Genomic DNA, 16,162 nt, shown 5'->3' on the forward strand with positions numbered 1-16,162 from the left:
CATATTCAGTATTTTCTAATCTTCCAATTATTGTGGAAGTTCCTTTTTTAAAAGCCTTTTCAAAAGCATTTTTTTCCACAAATCCTTCTTTTTTTTTTAAAGATTTTATTTATTTATTCAACAGAGATAGAGACAGCCAGCGAGAGAGGGAACACAAGCAGGGGGAGTGGGAGAGGAAGAAGCAGGCTCATAGCAGAAGAGCCTGATGTGGGGCTCGATCCCATAACGCCGGGATCACGCCCTGAGCCTCACGCCCTGAGCCGAAGGCAGACGCTTAACCGCTGTGCCACCCAGGCGCCCCTTCCACAAATCCTTTTAAAATGTTTTAAACATTGTATTTCTTTCTTTTTTTTTAAGATTTTATTTATTTATTTGACAGAGATAGAGACAGCCAGCGAGAGAGGGAACACAAGCAGGGGGAGTGGGAGAAGCAGGCTCATAGCGGAGGAGCCCGTCGTGGGCCCGATCCCACAATGCCGGGATCACGCCCAACCGTTGTGCCACCCAGGAGCCCCTTAAACATTGTATTTCTTAAACTAAGGGTTGCAATTTTCCTTGCTGAGATAGGGCCAATCGTTTTCCTAGAATGCAGAAACGGCCCTATGATCAGCTTTTTAATTTTGTTTATATCCTAAAATACCTTTTGTCACTGGTGTGGTCACTGTCCCAACTCAGCTCACCTTACTCCCCCCACCTGCTCTAGCTTCCCAAGTGGTGCTTATTCATTATTAGCTCTGAGCACCACTCACCAAACTAGTAGAGAGTTACACGTTAGATTTGATTTTGCTCAGGCTCCAAGTGAGGGTGTGAGAAATAAAATGCTTCACTTTTCGGGAGACTTTGTTGTAGCCATATTGGGGGCGTGGCTTTCTCACCCAGAATATGGGGATAATGAAATCGACTCCAAGTGATGCGAACAGGAAAGGCACATGCACCTGCTCTGTGTCTGTAGCCCCAGACCACCTGCTAGGCTGCCTTGGGAGCCGGGAGCCAGGAGCCGGATGCTGCGGGACACTGGGGCTGGAGGTCAAGGCCACCTCTGCTTCTTCGGAGGCAGCATGCGGAAGGCCACTTTCTCCTCTTAGAAGAGGAGCTACCGATTAATTCTAGTAAAGCCTTGGCTGTACTTTTCTAATTGCTTTATAGTTTGATTGAGTAAGGCGAACCGGGAAGAAAGTAACCTTTTTTGTATCTGAGTTTCTGTGCTTTTTTTTTTTTTAATATTCTTTTTTTTTTTTTAAGATTTTATTTATTTATTTGACAGAGAGAGAGACAGCCAGCGAGAGAGGGAACACAAGTAGGGGGAGTGGGAGAGGAAGAAGCAGGCTCATAGCAGAGGAGCCTGACGTGGGGGCTCGATCCCACAACGCCAGGATCACGCCCTGAGCTGAAGGCAGACGCTTAACCGCTGTGCCACCCAGGCGCCCCAAGTTTCTGTGCTTTTAAATATAGAAGACATATAGACATAAGAAGACTGGTGGATGAATATGCTTTTAATAACAACTTCTTTTTTTAGTGACCCTCTGCAGAAGCGCTTTGGCTCTGTCCCAGAGAACGCACTGCACCAATGCAGACATTTGCAGGCATTGGTTTGAATTTATTTAAATGTCACGGGATGGATGCTTTCTTTATGAGGGGATTCCAAAGATTCTTTGCATACTTAAATCTTTAATGAATGTCAGCAATGTAAGATTACAATGTACTTGAAGGGGCCAGTGCTGGTTATTATGGTTTAGCCTCACCACATTTTAGATCTTCTAGACTCAAATTCATCCTTGATTCTGTGTAGGAACAAAATGCTCTGTCGGTCTGCATCCTCTGAGAGCAGACATCGAGACAGAGCTAGCCCTGTAAGAGACCGACTGTAGGAAAAGACTGCAATGGAGAAGGGGGAGGGAACTGGAGGGGGCAAGTTGCTAAAAAAACCCAAAAAACAAAAAACACAGGGTAGTCCTGTATGATTTCCTACAATCTGGCTTTTGTTGATTGTATCCCAGCAGTACTATTTAGACATGTTCCTCTGGCCCCTAAGTAGAAGATCTAGAGGCTTGATGACATTAGAATTTAGTGTTGGCTCGTTGTCTCCCTCCCCTTTCTTCCTTCCTGCCGGCTTCATAGGTGCTGGTGTGTTCTTCCATCAGGAGGCGGATAACATCTGGTTATCTCTCTTTCTTTGCCTGATGTTAGCAGATGTTGAGGCTTATTACACTAGATCCGTCAATTGATTAAGCCTTGCAACATGCTGATATTCTGATTTTATTTGTCTTCACTGATGAGCCAGCATACTTTTATACAGCAAAACCTCCCTTTGTTAGCTCTTTGGTTGCTTTGCAGTTCACTGCAGGTAGAAGTAGGATGAATGCCAGATGCTTTTCTTTTCCTTCAGGCATTTCCAGACTGGTAAGGTGGTTTCTTACCATTCTCCAAAGAACCGGTGAGAGTTTTTTTATTTGTTTAGTATTATTATGAATTCATGGATTTAAGCCATTGCAGTTGTTTTGTATTTGTCCCCTGCCCTATCTGCCTCCTGCAGTTGTTATTTTGATTTGATACCTTTTTGTCTCAATCCTGGCGGTCTCTGATAGCCACCTTGCTTTCTGTATGACTTGATGTTCATACTTTTTGTAATGGGAGTTTGAAGATACCTAGGTATAAGATAGCGTTGGAAGTACAAATAAATAGGGACGCCTGCGTGGCTCAGTCAGTTAAGCGTCTGCCTTCGGCTCAGGTCATGATCCCAAGGTCCTGGGTTCGAGTCTCGCGTTGGGCTCCTTGCTCAGCGGGGAGCCTGCTTCTCTCTCTGCCTGCTGCTCCCCCTGCTTGTGCTCTTGCTCTCTCTCTGACCAATGACTAAGTAAAATCTTTAAAAAAAAAGGAAGTACAAATAAATGTAGATTTAAAAATAAATGTGTACACACATAGATTTCCTTACTCTGTGAGCTGAGAGATCCCAGAAGCAATGACACCCCAGTGGCAAGCAGTGCACCTAGAGCCCAGATCTTGGTTTCTAATACGTTTTTCAGGGCCGCCTGGATGCGCAGTGGGTTGAGTGTTTCCACCCAGGTCATGATCTCAGGGTCCTGAGATCGAGCCCTGCATCTGGCTCCGCACTCAGTGTGGGTCTGCTTGTCCCTCTCCCTCCCTCTCTGTCTCTCTCTCAAATAAATCTTAAAAAAAAGTATTGTTCCCCAATAAAAGGAACCAAGGCTCATTGGAGACATGGCTGATTCTGGGGTTGGGCAGTGAAAGACAAACTCAGCCTAGAACATCTTGTAATACTAGAAAGTAAGTAAGTGCTCAAGTGCGTGGGCGCGCGTGCGCGCACACAAACACACACACACACACACACACGCACGCAAAACGATGGGGGACACAGGAGCCGACTGAAAGAACTCCCAGTGACCAAAGCTGGAACAATTGGAGCAAAAAAATAAATAACGTAATATCGGATTATAACCCCAAGTATAAAACAACTATCTATGGGTCCATACTGATATAAATAACATGATTGAATAAGCAAATAAACAGTAGAGAAGAGAGAAATCTCCTTGTGGGAGGATTCCTAATAATTTATGTACATACTTCATCCTCCAGGAAGTGGAATGTAACTCCCTGCTCCTTAAGTGTGGGCTGTGTGTAGACTTCCTTCCAAAGCATACAGGATGGAAAGGGAGAAGGGAGAGTAGTAGCTTTAGAGTGAAGAAACCTGGCAAACACCACTTCAGCCAGACGATCAGGATTAACGTCAATGACAAGTCCTGTTGGTAGCATGCCTTGACGTAATGTTAACCCAAGCATTTCCCCTCCTTTTCTGGTATCACTATACTGGGTTTTAAATCTATCTTGTATGACAGTTTTTATTTACATGTAAAAACCCTGTTCTCAGCTTTGAGCCAATGAATGAAGTGTGATGCATGGTTCCTACCTTTGGAAGCTTTGAATCTAGTGGGAAAAACAAGCTCTAGCAAGCATGTAATCCAGATATAAGTCAGAGGATATGATTATAAGGGTTTTGTTTTGTTTTGTTTTGTTTTGTTTTAAGTAGGCTCCACACCCAATGTGGAGCCCAGCGTGGGGCTTGAACCCACAACCCTGAAGTCAAGACCTGAGCTGAAGTCAAGAGTCAGACGCTTAACTGACTGAGCCACCCAGGCGCCCTCACAAGGGGTTTTTAAGCTGAGAAAAGCGCAGATATACTGAGGGCTGGTGTAGCCAGGAGAAGTTTGCAGGAAAACATACTCTTCTGTTTATGCAATTAGGTTTTCTGGAAGAAGGGCACAATAAGGGTTGATTTAGGGGTTCAATACATTCTCTTAAATAGGATTTCATTATCACCAAAAATATATATATTTTTAAAATAATTACATTTTGTCAACCAACCTTATGAGAGATGATAAAATTATGGTAATGTAATATAGGATAGATTATCGAATTGGTGGCTCGATTAATCACAGTGTGGTCAAACTTTATTGGAAAGAGAGCAAAATCAAATGGATTATGTATGATGCCGTGCGTTCATTTTATGGGTAGATCTGGCTAAATCTTGGCTATTTCATGTTCACGTCTTAATATGTTCCTTGATTTTGTTTTCGTGTTTGTGTTTGCTTTCTTTGTAGGATTGTCTGCTGCCAAGCTCTTAGCTGAACATGGGGTTAATGTTTTGGTTTTAGAAGCCCGGGACAGAGTTGGAGGAAGAACGTACACCGTGAGGGTAAGTGCTTTTAACACTTATGTGTAATATCTCACTCACACTGGAAGGGGGGGCACTGGAAGTCACAGAGCTCGAGGTGATCTCAGGGGTTCATGCAGTGAGGCCATTTATCCTCCAGAGCCCCAAACTGCTCCAGCAAATAAGGGTCCACGCTTTTCAACAAGCACCCGCTGAAGAGTGACAGCCTCTGACCTTTTAGTAGCTTGTATTCTAGTGATGAAAACAAACATGAACAAATAACTTCAATGCACTGTTACAAATTCCATTCCAGAGACCTAAAGAGAGTATGTAGTGTCTCCGATGGGGTTGCAGTTTGGCTGGGCTTGAAGTGACTATACACCCAAAAGATGTGTGCATGCACACACAAACACACACAGAGAATATAGGTTCCTTATTTATTTATCCAAGGATGCACAACTTAAAAGTTGTGTGGCTACAGTAAGCAGCAGCAGATGTAGCGTATTTTTGTGCAACTTTGTCCTTGGTCCTTGTTCCCTAAAGGAATGTTGCTGCCAGAGACTCCCTTCGCTCAGGTAAGGCCCGCTAGACACTGAGAAGCTCAGTTCTTGCTATACCGACTGCCTTTTTATACTTGGGCTAACAGCACCATTCTAGAAAAATGCATGCTAACTATTGTTTACTGTTATTCAAGGACACTGTTGCAGGTGGTCCAGCCGCTGGGAGCTGATGAAAGTGCTCAGGGGGACGACAGGGGGTAGGGAGGAGAGGGCCAAACATGGAAGTTTGGGGAGCATGCAGCTTTAATGGGGGGCAGCGGCAGAGGAGCCAGAGAGAAGCAGTGGAGGCAGAGCAGATGGGCGGAGGAAAGAGGAAGGAAGGACGCACACCGCCAATTCCAAGGGCATCTGACGGAGGATGAGGGGCCGCGAAGAGGCCCTTGTGTTTGGCAGTTAGGTCATGAATGAGAACCTTTTCTCGAGCCCGCAAATAGACCGTTTTAAAGGCTGGGCACTGACAGGACAAAACCAGACAGTTGCAGTGACTGGCGAGAGAGGAAGCATCTATCTCATTAGAAGATGTATCAGACTTCCAGCGAAATGGCTTAGGCGGTGCTCGTTGCAACGGCTCGAGCAACATAAACATTCAGTTATTTTGCGTGAGAAGTCTGGCGGCAGGGAGTCCAGGCTGCTGCAGGAGCCCAGCTTTGTCGTCGAGGCTTTAGGCTCTTCATGTCTTTGCTGCTCAGCCGTTCTTCGCATGTTGGCTTATTGCCTAGCAGTAACCAGATGGCCAATGCGACTCTAAGCATCGAGGCCTCATTTAAGACCGGAAAGAGCACGAAGAGGCCGTCCCGGTTTGTTTTCAATTCCAGTTGGTTACCATGCGGTGTAGTATTCGTTTCCGGTGCCGTAGAGCAATTCAACACTTCCGTCCAACACCCTTTGCTCAAACCGGCAAGTGCGCGCCTTAATCCCCAGCCCCTGTTTCACCCATCCCCCCACCCAGCTCCCCTCTGGGGACCATCTGTTTCTTCTCTACACTTAAGAGTCTGGTTCCTGGAGAGGCGGCCCCAGTTTGCTCTGCAACAAAGCTTTTCCTTTACGAGAAGACCGCAGCAGACATTCGCTAGTCTCCTTGGCCAGAGTTGGGGCACACAGCCAGCTACCCTGAGCATCTTGGAAGCAGGCGTGGGCCAGGCAACATGAATGGACATGGAAGAGGCAGCCAGGCTCTGAACTAGAATAGTGTACCGGCTCTTGCAGTCATACCACGCCATGCTCCCCCTGTCATTTGCTTCCTACCTTTTTTAGATGTACAGGGATGTACCATAGGTCCGTTTTCACTCGGCTCAGCTCTGAGAGTGCTCACCAGCCTTGCTACTCTACAGCGTGGCCCGTGGCCCAGCAGCCTCAGAGTCACCCGGGAGCTTGATAGAAATGCAGAGTCTCCGGGCGCCTGGGTGGCTCAGTCGTTAGGCGTCTGCATTCGGCTCAGGGCGTGATCCCAGGGTCCTGGGATCCAGCCCCACATTGGGCTTCTCTGCTGGGAGCCTGCTTCTTCCTCTCCCACTCCCCTTGCTTGTGTTCCCTCTCTTACTGACTGTCTCTCTGTCAAATAAATAAATAAAATCTTGGAAGAAAAAAAAAAAAGAAATGCAGAGTCTCAGGCCCCCTCCCAGACCCACTGAATCCAAATCTGCGTTTCGACAAGCTGAGACTCTACTTCCGCAGCATGCCCTACGGTGTATGTTCGCTTGCGTGCTTGAAATTAACGTAAATTCAGATCAATTGTATCCGGAGAATTTCTGAGTGCTTCTTCAGACGTAGTAGTAGTGGTGGAGTGTAATTCCCTGGGATTCTGGCCCCTGTACTGCCTGCCACGCTGTCTTACCTTGGGTAAGTCCTGTTGGCCCTTTACATCCCAGTTTGCCCATCTGGGCAGCGAGATACGATCGAAATGTACTCGAAACTCCCTTGCAGCTTCAAGTTCTAGTTGAAGACAGTGTGTTGGAGTGCAAAAGAAGCATTGTGTATCTTGCGTGTCTGACCTTACTAATAGAATTCTCCTGTCATTTTCTGAATATTATTCCTTCACTTTGGAGATGGTTATTAAGTTATTCCTTAGCCCCACGTTTCTTATCTCTAAAACCTTTTGGTTATTAAATAGGAGCATCAGTCATGTTACAGATTCTCAGTGAAGAGCAGGTTTCTTGATCTAAGGGAAATGAGAATTCCAACAGGCCTGTCCGCGGCTCCGTTATTGCTCCAGGCTGATTTTTCACGCTGCATCATTTATATATGTCAGCACCATACGGCAACTACTGTGTATTAAGCATGATACTGTAACTCCTTAGGTATCTGAGGAAGGAACTTTGAAATGCACTTTGCAATGCTTACAAACTAGGACTTAACATTTATAAGATTTCAAATGAATAGGAGGAGAAAAAAGGGCTTTGTGAAAAAGGGACAGAAATGCTATTTCATAAGAAACTGAATTGAATATTGTAAGAATTGCTTCTAAGAGCACAGTCGGTTAGGATAATTTGGGGTGGTGTTGCCCTAACAGTTACTCTGAGTCTTTAAGTACCAAAATGTTAAATTTGGTGTTGCACTTGGCAGCTGTTCTGAACTTCCCAATTTTTCGGGGTGCCTGGCTAGCTCGGTTGGTGGAGCGTGCGACTCTTGATCTCGGGGTTGTGGGTTCGAGCCCCACAATGGGTGTAGAGATTGCATAAAAATAAAATAAAATCTTTAGGGGCTCCTGGCTGGCTCAGTCGATAGAGCATGTGACTCTTGATCTCAGGGTCATGAGTTCAAGCCCCATGTTGGGTGTGGAGCCTACCTAAGATAAGTTTAAAAAAAAAAAGGAACTTCCCAATTTTTCCTTAGTGTGGTTCCTTTATCATTCTTCAGGACCAAATTTATGAAGTCGAAATGCCTGCGGGGCAATCACAGGGATGGTGTATTGATTTCTTAATATAGTTGCGTGTTTGTGGCCTCTTCAGAGACTGAGAAATAAGATCAGAATTAACACCCTCAAGATGGAGGTGCAGCATAGCAGAATACGGTGTTACAGTTCCAATATCTTCACGCTGAACCTGAGGCATCTCCTTGAGAATCTTTCACCTTTTCACCTTCTTTCTTTCTGTAAAGAAACATTCTGTAAAAGAAAACAAACGAACACAAAGACAACAAACAAAGCCAGAAGCAGACTAGGTACAGAGAACAAACTGGTGGTTGCCAGAGGGGAGTTACCTGGGGGGGGGGTGAGGGACAAAATAGGTAAAGGGGATTAAGAGGTACAAATTTCCAGTTAGAAAATAAGTAAGTCACTTGAAAGGATTGAAAAGTACAGCCTAGGGAGTAGAGTCGATAATATTGTAATCATTCGTGTGGTAAAAATAGGAAATAGTCTGTAAAATGCCTCACACTTTATACTACTTCACTTCGGTTTATTTGCTTTAAAGAGAGTGTCAGTATTCTAAAGACCTCACGTGTCAAATTCCCATGAGTCCTCTTGCTGCCTTTGTTAAAGCCTAGAAATGTATTGGAGTACTGACTCCAGTTTTGTTTTATATTTAAAGAGGGTACTGGAAACTAGAGAAGGTTTAGAGAATAGTACCAAGGGTTAGTAAAAGAGAAGGTAAGGATTATATAAGGGACAGGTGAAAGAAAGTCAAAGGCACACCTCATTTCTGGTGTTAGGGCAGAATGAAAGCCCTGATTAACGCTCTCCGCTGGAATAAGTACAATGCTGAATAAAATATACACTGGAAATCGGGAATTTGCAGATCTCCTGGAGGTTGAACAGACATCTCAGATTTCACACACCCAACCTGAACTTCTGATCTCTCCATCAAGACCACCATTCCAGAAGCCTTCCCCCATCAAAGGATGGCAATTCCAAAAAACTCAAGCATCACACTCAACACTGTCGGGCCCCACTTTCATTCTGTTGGCTCTGCCTTCAAAATATATCCAGAATTCAGCACTCTGCACTGCTTCCATGGCTACCACCTGGTGGGAGCCACCATCATCTCTAGGCCAGATTGCTACAGTGGCCTCCTAACTGATTTCCCTGCTTTCACCCCTGCCTCCTCAAATCTACTCTTAGTGCAGTAACCGGAGCGAGCCTTTCAAACCGAAGTCAGCTTTTGGCACATCTCCACTCAAAAGCTTCCACAGGCTTTCCTTCTCACTCAGAGGCCAAGCCAGTGTCCTTACAATGCCCTGTGAGGCTTTCTGTGACCTGCCCCTCTAATAACCTCTCTAACCTCACTCATCTCCAGTTCTCTTTTTTTCTTTTTTTGAGGGGAGGGAGAGACAGAGGGAGAGAGAGGGAAAGAGAATCCCAAGAAGGCTCCACAGCAGGGTGGAGCCTGATGTGGGCTTTGATCTCATCCCACCCAGAGATCATGACCTGAATGGAAATCCAGAGTCAGACACTTAACTGACTGAGCCACCCGGGAGTCCCCTCCAGTTCTCTTTTCCTTGCTCACTCTGTTCTAGCCACACTGGCCTCCTTAATTCTTTTTTTTTTTTTTTTAAGATTTTATTTATTTATTCAACAGAGATAGAGACAGCCAGAGAGAGAGGGAACACGCAGGGGGAGTGGGAGAGGAAGAAGCAGGCTCACAGCTGAAGAGCCTGATGTGGGGCTCGATCCCAGAATGCCGGGATCACTCCCTGAGCCGAAGGCAGACGCTTAACCGCTGTGCCACCCAGGCGCCCCGGCCTCCTTAATTCTTGAACACACTAGTCACCCTCTGCCTTAGAGTCTGCACCAGCTGTACTTTCTGCCAGGAATGCTCTTCTCCCAGCAGATGGACAATTCCTCCATTTCCTTCAGGTCTTTATGCACATATTACCTCCTCAAGGGGGCTGACTTAGCCATTGTATTTTGAACTGCAATCTTTCCTTTTCTCCTCTGCCCCTTCAGTCCCCTTGTCCTCCTGTAGTTTTTTGTTTTTCATTGTTCTTATCAACTTCTGAGATAGTTACTATGTTTGGGGTTCATTCCCAACGGGTCTCTTCCCAGTGAATGTAAGTTCCTTCAGAGCAGGGATCTTTGTTTTGTTTACTGATATAACAGAAGCTCCTTGAAGAGTACCTGGCATCTTGTAGGAGAGCTCGATCTATTTGTTGAATAAACAAGTGAATCCCCAAAGCAGAAATAGACTCAAATCCTTTCCACCCAGGTCTCAAATTATTTACACAGGAAAAGTTCCAAAGAAAATAAGTAATTCATAGTTCAAAGTGAGAAAATGCACAAGGAAACAAGGCACCAAAAAAGGATAAGCATAAAAAAATGATCCAGAAAGATTTTGTGACAGTCTTATTATGCAAAAGTAAAAAATTACAGTTAAGCGTGTTTTTGTTTTATTTTTAAATTTTTAAATTGATTTATTTTTTACTCTTTGGTTTTTCTCTTCAGCATGTTTTAAAGAAAAAAGTTCTTAAAACTAGGAGCAGGGTAAAGAAACTAAAAAATGATCAAGTAAATTAAAAAATAATTTCTAGAAATGAAAATACACTAATTAAAATGAAAAACTTCAGTGGGCAGATTTAACAGTATATTAGATACAGCTAAGACAGTAGATCTGGGAAAAATTATCTAGCATGCAATTCTGAAGCAAAGATTGGAAAATATGTTTTCAGGGGTGGCGGGCAGCTAAGACATGAAAGATAGCGTTATTATGGTATAAAAAAATAATAGCTGATGATTCCCAGCATTGTTGGAAGACACGAGGAAACCTGTCCGTTCCAACACGTGATAAATGAAAAGAAATTCTCACCCAGGCGCGGAGAAGCTGCGGTATGCCGAAGAAAAGAGATCTCACAAGCAATTGCTTTTTAAAAAACAAAAAAGGCGGGGCGCCTGGGTGGCACAGCGCCTTCGGCTCAGGGCGTGATCCCGACGTTATGGGATCGAGCCCCACATCAGGCTCCTCCGCTATGAGCCTGCTTCTTCCTCTCCCACTCCCCCTGCTTGTGTTCCCTCTCTCGCTGGCTGTCTCTCTTTCTGTCAAATAAATAAATAAAATCTTTAAAAAAATAAAAAAATAAAAAATAAAAAACAAAAAAGGCAAATCATACATACTCTTAAAAAAAACCAACAATTAAATTTATGAGTGACCCTTGACTAACAAAAACAGATGCCAGAAGATAATGTCAGTGTTCTGAGACAGAAAGAGGAACTAAGCTGAATTCATTACCTACTTGAACTGTCTTTTTGCCAGATTGACAAAAACAGAGACTTTAGGACCCAGATTGGAGGAAATTATAAAGAAAAATGTATTTCAGGCAAAAGGAAAAAGATTACAAATAAAATGTCTGAGATTCAAGAGGGGACGGTGAGCAAAGATGTTGGTAAATATTTAAATACAATTCAGCAACATCAAAACAATAAAACAAAGGAATGTCAGATTTGTTTTGAGACACATCTGAACCAAGGTACTTTTATAGCTTATAGATTGGAGAAAGGGTGATCACAGTTGAAGCATGAAGGTTTTCGTATTTTTCAGTAGGAAGATAATCTCCTGATAAACTTTAGACTATATGAGATATGCATGTTAATATTGCTAGGAAAATGTCTGAAATAGGCCTGACTGTTTAACTTCCAAACAAGTACAAGGAAAAATTTAAAAAGAAAAAAGAAGAAACCCCTCATTCCAAAAGAAGGAAAGAAATCAGGGGGAAAAGTATTTGAAAGGGCATAATAAAATAAGTAAGTTAAAATATTTAAAAAGAAATAATAATAAATATAAATGCTAAATTTGTCAGTTAAAGGAAAGCAATTGTCAGACTAAAAACTCTAACTGGAAGTTAGAAAAAGAGATAGATATTAAACTAAGCTGTTATAACTATATTAATATCCAACAAAGTAAACTTTGAACAAAAAAATGTCATTGAAATGTCAGTGCATAATGATAAAGACCCAGAAAATCAAACAGTTCTGAACTTTTATACAGTGAATAATGTGGGCGTGAAAATATAAAGCAAAACTTAACAGCAATCAAAGATATAAATGCCCAATGGAGTAGGGAATTTTTTACATAATTTTCTAAGTTAATAATAGATTAAGCAAACAAAAAGCCTGAGGACAATTAAGCTCATTCTCATGGACATGTATAAACTATACATATCATTTTATAGACTATATTTTTTCTTTTTTTTTTTTAAAGATTTTATTTATTTATTTGACAGAGATAGAGACAGCCAGTGAGAGAGGAAACACAAGCAGGTAGAGTGGGAGAGGAAGAAGCAGGCTCCTAGCAGAGGGAGCCTGATGTGGGGCTCGATCCCATAATGCCGGGATCACGCCCTGAGCCGAAAGCAGACGCTTAACTGCTGTGCCACCCAGGCACCCCTAGACTATATTTTTTTTCAAGCAAATATGAAAGTCTTTGAAAATTGATCATGTGCTAGGTTATATAACATGACCCTCAAGAATTGTTGGCATAAAAACCACATTCTTTGACCACAATGCAGTTATGACAAAAAGATAACTAAAAAAAAGTCCCAGCTGGAGAAGTTAAAATACAACAAAGTTTTTAGTAATGCAAGTCTAAAGAGAAATTGTAATGGAAACATGAAAATACTTAAAACTGTACAATGGAAATATTAAAATAAAGTTGTCTGTATAGTTAAAGCAATATTTAGAGGAAGATTTATAGCCCAAGTTCTTCCATTAGGAAGAGAAAAAAGGCTCAGTATGAATGAATTAAGCATGTAAGGAGTTTGAAAATTAAGAATATAATAAATCTAAAAGAGAGGGGGGGAAATAGCATAAATCCATGATACAGAAGATAAATATTCAATAAAGAGGATCAATGAAGCAAAGGTTGATTCTTTGAAGAGACTAAAAATAGAGAAGTGTCTGGTAAGATTTTTTCAAGAAAAGGAAAAAGGCGGGCGCCTGGGTAGCACAGCGGTTGGGCATCTGCCTTCGGCTCAGGGCGTGATCCCAGATCCCTGGGATCGAGCCCCACATCAGGCTCTTCTGCTATGAGCCTGCTTCTTCCTCTCCCACTCCCCCTGCTTGTGTTCCCTCTCTCGCTGGCTGTCTCTATCTCTGTCGAATAAATAAATAAAATCTTTAAAAAGAAAAAAAAGAGAAAAAAGGAATATCTCAAATAAAAGGGATGAAAATGTAGATATAACTACTGATTCAGGAAAGAATAAATGAAAAAAGGATATCATGAACTTTAAACCAATAGTTTTGAAACATACATGAAATGTATAAGGAAAAATATGTTTATCAAAATTAATGCTGATTTAAAAAGAAATAGAAAATATGGGTCCTGCTTTAGCCTGGAAGTAAATTGCATCTCGTAGTTTAAGATTTTTCCACAATGAAAACAGCAAGCCTGGATAGCTGTAGGGTTATATTCTACCCAATGTTTAAAGAATAAATCATTCTGTTTATATACAAACACTTCCAAAGAATAGAAGAAAGTATGATCACTAATTTATGAGATTAGCAATACTCCACTGCAAAAGATAGACAAGGGTTGAAGAAGAGAGGAGAATCTCAATTTCAGTCATGAACTTGGCTACAAAAATCCTAAATAAAATGTTAGCAAAGCATGTCCTGCAATAGAAAGATAATATCAGGTTGGGTTTCGCCAGGAAGGCAAGTTGAATAATATTAGACAATCAGTTTTCTGGCAATAACACTTTAGGTGAATTGTCCCAACTCTCCTACTAAAAACAAAGAGATTGGACAAATTGCACTATACACACGGACACAAATCTTCAAAGCATGAGAGAACTGAGAATGTAGTGAAGAATCACTGAGCCATCTTTTTTCCGGAAAGAATTGTCCTACTTTTCCCCTGGAAGGGGGGGTGGGGTGGGGAGTGGGAGTTTTCTGACCACCCAAGAAGCAAGTGAGAGGCTTTCAAAAGTCATGCAAAGCTAGAGCAACTGAAGGTCAAGTCCGGAGCCCACTAAAGTGTGTGCATATGGAGGGAGGTATTGGTAAAGTCCTCATGCTTTGGCTTGGCCTGTGTCCTTGGACCAAGGGTGAACTGTAAGAAAACCAGAGCATGTGTGCATTTCAGCCCACCTTCAAATCATCTCAGGCACAGGAAATGCAATAAAGTTATCTAGGATTATAAGGGCCCCCAGGTGCTGGACAGAAGCAGACAGAAGTCTTCTCTGGGAAAGATATCATCCTCTTAGGATTCAGATTACTTCGTATTTTTTCAAATTCGAGTGCCACGCAATACAAATTAATCAGGCAAATGAGGAAAGGCAACATGGATGAGAACGGGTATAAACAACAAAATAGAAACAGACCCAGAAGTTATTACAAACACATGAAGGAAATTAAGTCACCAATATTCAATCTATTGATTAAATTACCAGGAAATGTGTTCATAAAAAAAGCTGGAGAAAATGTAGAACTGCACATTAAGAGGGGAAAGTTAATTTCAGTTTATGAAGGAGGGTTTGTATATTTATAAAATAATTTGTTACGTATATGAATCTTTTTATAGCTTTGTGTGACTTTTCTTGTGATATATTCTTCCCACCTAGTATTTTGTCTTGTTTTGATTTTTTTTTTAAGATTTTATTTATTTACTCAACAGAGAGAGAGAGAGCATAAGTGGGGGTGTGGGGAAGGGCAGAGGGAGAAGAGAAGCAAGCTTCCCACTGAGCAGGGAGTCTGACGCGGGGCTTGATCCCAGGACCCTGGGATCATGACCTGAGCCGAAGGCAGATGCTTAACTGACTGAGCTACCTAGGCGCCCCACTCTTGTCTTTAAATGAGACATAGAAACTTTTTTTTTTCTGAGTTTTAACTAAAGTCTTCTGGCCACTTTTTCTCTTTCTACAGAATGAACATGTCAATTACGTAGATGTTGGTGGAGCTTATGTGGGGCCAACCCAGAACAGAATCTTACGGCTGTCTAAAGAATTAGGGCTCCAGACTTACAAAGTCAACGTAAATGAGCGTCTGGTGCAATATGTCAAGGTAAGTCTGACATTTTACTCATGTGATCAGTGGGAGAGCACTGTATTTGGGGAAATACTTGGTTTTGTTTTTAGTTGTTGTTTCTCAAAGCAATTGTGCCAGTAGGTTCTCAGCTTTACGGTAGTATTCCATGTTTTCTTTTTTCTTTTTTTTTTTCTTTTTAAAAACTCCTTGTGGACTCTGGGAATCACTGCCAGGGGTCAGGTCTCAGCTTGTCCCTCCTCCCTATCACCCACTGTAGCCCTTGAAGGCTGCACCCTCACCCCAAGCCAATTGGAGTAGGAGGTGCTCAGGTATTTTGTTTTTGCTTTTCACCGTTTATGGAGAGTGGGGGGGGCGGGGAATTGGGGGGAGCAGGAGTCGCCTGTGGCGGACACACACACACAGAGCCGTAGGCAGCCCCCGGGGCACCTATGAGGCAATTCTAAGGCCCCAAGGAGCACAGTAGGCTAAGCCAGTTCTTAAGATTGAACAGGTTATTCATTCTCATTCTTTTTTTTTTTTTTAAATTTTATTTATTTATTGACAGAGATAGAGACAGCCAGCGAGAGAGGGAACACAAGCAGGGGGAGTGGGAGAGGAAGAAGCAGGCTCCTAGTGGAGGAGCCTGATGTGGGGCTCGATCCCATAACACCGGGATCACACCCTGAGCCGAAGGCAGACGCTTAACCGCTGTGCCACCCAGGCGCCCCTATTCATTCTCATTCTTACCTGACATTTCTTTGCACACTTGATAATTTTCTCTGTGTCAGGCCTTGTCTCTTGGGGAGTCTGGCTGGGTTGTGCAGTTTCTCACTGTGGAAACAAGGTTCTTTCAACTCTGCTGATAATCCATGCAAGAAAAGGGAGCTATTGCCAGTGTTATTCCTTCTTACTGAAGCCAAACATGGTGCATCTGGAGTCTGGAGATGGGCCTTGAGAGGTCAAGTTCTCTGACCTGCCATTGCAGCCCATTTCCTGGAACTAGCATCACGAGGGCAGGGCTCATTTACTCTTTTTTTTTTTTTT

General features: G+C 42.8%; 1 protein-coding gene across 1 annotated transcript in view; it reads left to right on the forward strand.

Moving 5' to 3' along the window:
* The window catches only part of MAOA (amine oxidase [flavin-containing] A), a 69,756-nt gene that overhangs the window by 15,910 nt on the left and 37,684 nt on the right, over positions 1-16,162 (forward strand). Inside the window, exons 2-3 of the mRNA XM_002922899.4 lie at positions 4,617-4,711; positions 15,017-15,154. Of these exons, the coding sequence (XP_002922945.3) occupies positions 4,617-4,711; positions 15,017-15,154 (233 nt within the window). The remainder of the gene's footprint in view (positions 1-4,616; positions 4,712-15,016; positions 15,155-16,162) is intronic.

This window comes from Ailuropoda melanoleuca, chromosome X (assembly GCF_002007445.2).
Source record: "Ailuropoda melanoleuca isolate Jingjing chromosome X, ASM200744v2, whole genome shotgun sequence".
Classification (NCBI taxonomy): domain Eukaryota; kingdom Metazoa; phylum Chordata; class Mammalia; order Carnivora; family Ursidae; genus Ailuropoda; species Ailuropoda melanoleuca.